The sequence below is a fragment of the Tiliqua scincoides genome, chromosome 3 (assembly GCF_035046505.1).
Source record: "Tiliqua scincoides isolate rTilSci1 chromosome 3, rTilSci1.hap2, whole genome shotgun sequence".
In the NCBI taxonomy this organism is placed as follows: Eukaryota; Metazoa; Chordata; class Lepidosauria; order Squamata; family Scincidae; genus Tiliqua; species Tiliqua scincoides.
Window position 1 is genome coordinate 131,617,410 of NC_089823.1, and position 6,000 is coordinate 131,623,409.

Sequence of the window (6,000 nt, forward strand, 5' to 3'; positions counted from 1 at the left end):
TCAAGCAGATTGCTTGTGTACACACCCTGTGGAAAGCAGAGGAGATTCAAATGTTCACTCTTGCTCTGGGTACAGGCCTGGATGAGGTGTGTGTGGAGAATGGATTGCTTCTTGGAAAGTTCCTGCAAGTCAAACTCTCCCTTTCTGTACAGAGCTAGCCTGTCTGGGAGAAGGCTAGGCCAGTCTCTTTCCCCCTAAAGCTTTGCATAGACAAGAACGTTGGCACAATTCCCTGCAGGTAAAGTTGCACCCACCCATGATCTGTGAGATAATTCAAATTGCACTGGCAGCATCTCTAGGCATGCCTGCCTTGGGTCCACTTGATATGTGCACATTGGATGGTTTGAAGGATTCCCCCTTGATTCCCCGAGTTTGAGGGGTTTTTAAGGGTGCAGGGATTGGGCCTAGATGTGTAGACCCTTATTTGCACATGATAGCCAGTGTGTGAGGAGTAGCATTACTGATATTTCTGTGCATAGAAGAGGAAAGCCGTTTGCATAGAGGAAAAAGCAAATTCTTCTGAACAAAGATCAGGCAAAACGGAGTACTCCAACTGGCCTCTTAGGCCTACTTCAAATGTGCATATCCATTCAGTGATGACCTGTATGTGGGTGAGCTCTCACTGTACCTCAGACATATCTGGACATGGAATCAGTTCACACATTCAACTATGAGTCATCAAGTGATAAGAAATCAAATGATGCGTGGATGTGTGAACCAGTCCTTACAATTCTGTTTGGCTGCTCTCACAGGCAAGAATTGCAAGCTTTGTGGATTTGGGTCTGGGTAGATGAAGACAATGATGTGAACTTATTCGCACTGTGTCATGTTTGGTTTATGTATGATAATGTGACTTAAGCCAGCCTTGTTGTTTGCTTATTTGCCTGGGGTGACCAGCGATGTCTCTCAGAAAGCACCCCAGTAGCAGACTGTTCTCATCTTCTGCAGGGAGTGTAGCTTTTCTGTCTTGTAGCTGAGAGGGAGAACCTACTGCTGGAGATACTGGAGCTTCTGGAGATACTGTCTGCACAAACCCAGTCCCAAAGAGGTTACTGAAGCTGGACCTGGGCTACGTTCTGGAAGCATGGATTTATACATTGGTTGTTTCAGCTGTAATTGAAACCTGTTGTGATCCTGTAGCTAAAGACAGAAAATCCTGCGCTCATCCTGTTAGGAAAAAAATGGCATTCTTTTGCTGCAGTAGGGCCTATTTTTCATCTCACTGCAACTTGCTTGTGCACAAACACATCGTGCATCTCCAGTGGTTTGGGCTGAATTTGTCTGTAGTTTCTCGTATTAAAATGATTTTTTGGGTGGCTCTGAATTTAATTCACTGATGAGATTTGCTTTCATTTTGTTCAGCTTGGACCAACTTAACCAGCCCTCCAGTAACTTAGTAATTGACAAGGACTCTGAGGTTTATAAGATGTTGCAGGAGAACCAAGATTCAAATGAGCCACCCCGACAATCCACCTCATTCCTGGTGCTACAAGAAATTTTGGAGTCTGAAGAAAAAGGTAAGGGTGTGTGTGTGTGGATTCCTCTAGGAAAAGAAGCCAGTAAGGGGGGGGGGGAAGCCCCACCTGATTGGAAACATAAAGAAAGTAACCAAAACTTACGGTCTGTAGTCTGGATGGAACTTCCTTTGAATCAGTGGGTCTGTGTCTCCTTTTCTGCCTTATCAGGTCTGAGCTGGATTCAGGCAGACCTAGGGTAAGTTCGGTCCTCTTGTTTTCAATTCTCCTGTTGTTTGGTAATACAATTTCTTTCCAAATATGATGTTACATCAGCATCCAGGAATATGCAAGCTAACTTGGCATCAGTGACCAGATGAAATCAGTGACGTAGCAAGCAAGGCCAGAAGGCTGCAGCGTAGCCACACATGCACTCCAGAGTTTGAGTCTCCAGTAAACAAGCCAGCCTCTTGAAAACTCTGGAGTGCACACATGGCTGCGTCACCAGCAGACACCTGCGGGAGACTCGGAACTTTGGAGCGCTTGCTGGCAGACATTTTAGCAAAGAGTCTCCATCAAGTGTCTGCCAGCAAGCAATGCAACCTTGTGTGCGCCCCTGAGTTCTCTGGTGTTCTAAAGAGGCTTGCTTGCTTGTTGTAAAACTCTGTGCACACATGGCCAAGTCACTTACAGGAAGAAGCTTGCTGGAGACTTTACACTGCTACAGCAAACCAAATTCAAGGTGATGGGTGGCTTAAGGGCAGCTCTTCTGAGGCTTTGTTTATACTGGGGTTGAAATTTGAGGAAGGAACTTTCTTCTTGGAGGATGTAAATGAAATTGAACATCAAGATTTGAATTTGGTTCTCTTCTCTCTGCCAACTCCACAGAAAGCTGTGGAGTTAACTTGTTTCAAAATGTCTCTGAAATGTAACCAGGGTTTGCTGGCCATATTGATTTGAGAAGCCATTGCTGAAAGTGGAGGGGAGACCCTGCCAGTTGGCCTTTGTTTGACCCTGCCGAGAGAACAGATTTGACCCTGCTGTTGAGAGAGATGTGGTTTCCAGGTCTAAAGCAATTTTGCTGCCTTTCTGTATCCTGTCTTGCATCAGTTCCATTTGGGTTGGGCTATGCAATGACTTGCCATTCTGAGCTTGGTGTGGTGGTGGCTTTTTAAATGTGTGGTTGAGCTGACAGTTTTGTTTCCTTTTTCTCTCATAACAGTGTATGAAACTTGCACTTTCCACAATATATTGAGGAGGGGAGTTTCAGCAAAAATACTTCCTCCACTCTTGTTTGATCAGAGGACATAATCCAACAGTTATCCTCAAGCATAAATCAATCACCATCTCAAACACACACCCCCGTTTTATGTCAAGCCGCTTTCATAATTGTAAAATTAGGAACAAGTTCTTTCTCATGGCCTATGACTTCTGTAAAAGTTCATCAGTTGCTACAAGTGTATGCCTTTTAGACAAGGGCACACATTGATGTGAACTGGTGAGAGCAAACCAGGCAATAATTCTCCGCACAATGAGGTTCAAGTTCTGTTTTTTGAATGAACCAGAGTGTCTTTGCAGAAGGCTTTGGACTACTTGTGTTTTAAGTAACAAAAGCTATAGAATTTAAAAGGAATTCAAGAGCCCCTAAAGGTGGCTGGTTGACAAGAAGCCTTAAGGCCACTGTCACAAGACTTGTTCTTGTATTTCCCTCAGCTGTGAGGCTTCTGACAAATGTCCACTTTCAAGTTCAATGTTCTGCTTTTCAACACTATTTTCAAGAGTGGCATGCTGAACCTTTTACCCTTGTACCCTTCAAACATATTTTATCTCATTTTATTGTATTGTTTGCTTCAGCAGAATCATGATTGGTGGCCTGAGAAGTCACTTTGAACTTGGTGTTTTGGGCATGTCTTCTAATCAATAGTACTGTATTTTTGTAATATGGTAGGAGACAAGCCTTCTGGATTTAGAAGTGTCAAAGCTCCGATAACCAAAGTTGCAGCATCCATTGGAAATGCCCAGAAGTTGCCCATTTGTGATAAATGTGGATCTGGCATTGTGTAAGTATTGACATGTGAACTAATTGGAACTTGCTTAGTGTTATGGAATGCCAAGGAGAGGCTCTGTGTGGGGACGGAAGATTTCATAGCTCATAAAGTATGCGGCTAGGTAGTATGTGTAACTGAAAGATAAGACATCCCCCCTCCTCATATCCACGGGCCCCATATCCACGGTTTCACTAATCCCTCCTTGTGCTCATGAATGGAGCATTTTGGAAAAGGAAGCAAACGGTGAGAACCTAGACTTGTAGCAGCTATAAGAATGCTAGACGAAGTGATAGTAACAACATTGAAGCCTAGCCTTCTTACTGTCTGCTTCTTCTGCTTTCCATTTGCTGTTACTGTTCTCACTTGTCATATCCTGTAGTGTTGCTCTGGCAGCTACAAGTCTAGGTTCTCACTCTGCTTTGTGTTGCAAAGGGAAAGAAAGCATCTGCAAATGAAGAAAGGCAATCAGGAGTGGAATGGGGATTCATTGCTATCCATGGTTTTGAGTATGGTAGCAGCAGGAACCTATCCCCTGCAGATACTTGAGAATGCCTATCCATGTGGTTACCCATTCATGTACTTCTCAAACAAGAGCAGCCACATATATTAACATGTGGCAAGTTTTATTTTAATAAAGCCAGCTAGCAGGTCAGTTCAGATTAGTGGTGGCTTTCAATTCAGTTGTGCTGATTGCATGAATACAGTGTATTTTTGCAATCCCTTTCAAAGTAAGAGTCATAAGGAGATAATAAAGGCTGTATTGATCTGTTGAGAGATTGCAGCAAGAAAACAAATGTATTCTGTATGGAGATGTTATCGTGTCATCTTTTTTTCATTGTATTCTAGAACTCCATAAAAATGGTAATTGGCCACTTTTTGATGTAGGATATCATCCATATAGCCAATTCACACTGAATTGATCCTTCATATAATCTGTGATGTTAGGTTACTTTCCACTGCTAAATTTTTCTGTGGAAAATCTAGTATGCCACACATTTCCATCATGGAACTCTTGAGGTAAATCTGGAGTTCTCCCATTCAGACACTGATCAGCCAGTAGCTTCAAAAAGGTTGCTGTTTTATATGCTTTCAGGCAGTGTCCTGGGACTCAGGCTTCCCAGGACATGGCCTGAAGGCCATTATTATTGAAAAATTTGAACAGCTGTGCTTATTTTTTTGACTCTCAAATTCCTTACTCCATTTTCAGTCTTGAATGGTTTTAATGTGTCTTAATGCCTTGACATCCAGTTCTGTCATCCACTGTTATACTGAACCTTCGTTCCATCTGTTGTTGACCAGACTCCGGGCCTGTTCTTTTTGGCCTTGTGTTACTACCTGAACTAATGTAGCTCCTCACCTTTGCCAGTTAGGCCTACAGTGCTAGCTTTAAAAAACACTTGCATGGTTTTCTAAATATACTCCTAAAGTAGGGTGACAACATGTAAATAGCTTTAAAAAGGGCTTTACAATCTATATGGCATGGAAACATTCAGCAAGTACTGTATCTTTTTCCCCTCAATATATTCTAGTAGATGCAGATCTTGCAGGTGCCTGAATAATGCTTATTACAGACACATCTGGGGCACATCTTCATTACTCCTTGATAGTTCTTCTCCCCCCCCCCATGCCCTCTAACAGATGCGGGATCACCTGGAATAATTCTTATGAGAGCCAAAGTCTCCTTGAACTTTGATTCTGGTACTGTTTTCTCCACAGTGGTGTGTTTGTAAAGCTCCGGGATAAGCATGTTCACCCAGAGTGCTATGTGTGTAGTGACTGCGGAACAAACCTCAAGCAAAAAGGGCACTTCTTTGTGGAAGATCGCATCTATTGTGAGAAGCATGCCAGGGAACGGGTCACCCCACCTGAAGGCTATGAAGTGGTCACTGTCTTTCCCAAATGAAGGGAAAAGTGTTTGTTCCATTGTCTTTTACCTCTCAGCAAGGCCTTTGCAGCAGATCTTTTTGGTGGCTGCCTTTAAATCACTAACGAAATACCTGCAGTTTTTATAAAGCTGACGGATAGGCTGGATTGTTTTATTACATGACTTTTCACTTCCCTACGCAGTCAATCAGAACTAAGCACTATTTCTTTCATTCCTGTTCAATAAACCAGTTGACTCAAACAACTGTTTTCATTTATTTCTGTTTATATGATTATCTCAAGGCTAGATTTTAACTTCAAGAGGAAGGGATAAGAATATATTGTATTGGCAACTTTCAGTCTCGAAAGACTATGGTATCGCGCTCTGAAAGGTGGTTCTGGCACAACGTCTAGTGTGGCTGAAAAGGCCAATCCGGGAGTGACAATCCCTTCCACACTGGGAGCAAGTGCAGTCTGTCCCTGGTCTGTCTCCCTGGCTGTGGGCCTTCCTTCTTTGCCTCAGACTGTTGGCAAAGTGTCTCTTCAAACTGGGAAAGGCCATGCTGCACAGCCTGCCTCCAAGCGGGCTGCTCAGAGGCCAAGCTTTCCCACCTGTTGAGGTCCATCCCTAAGGC

The 6,000-nt window shown here is 43.3% G+C and overlaps 1 protein-coding gene across 2 annotated transcripts in view; it reads left to right on the forward strand.

The window, feature by feature from the left end:
* Positions 1-5,620, forward strand: part of PDLIM1 (PDZ and LIM domain 1) — a 44,759-nt gene extending 39,139 nt beyond the window's left edge. For both annotated transcript variants that reach the window (XM_066622625.1, XM_066622624.1), the window contains exons 5-7: positions 1,363-1,517; positions 3,403-3,514; positions 5,219-5,620. In XM_066622625.1, coding sequence (XP_066478722.1) covers positions 1,363-1,517; positions 3,403-3,514; positions 5,219-5,405 — 454 coding nt within the window. In that variant the 3' untranslated portion in view covers positions 5,406-5,620. The remainder of the gene's footprint in view (positions 1-1,362; positions 1,518-3,402; positions 3,515-5,218) is intronic.
* Positions 5,621-6,000: the final 380 nt, after the last annotated feature.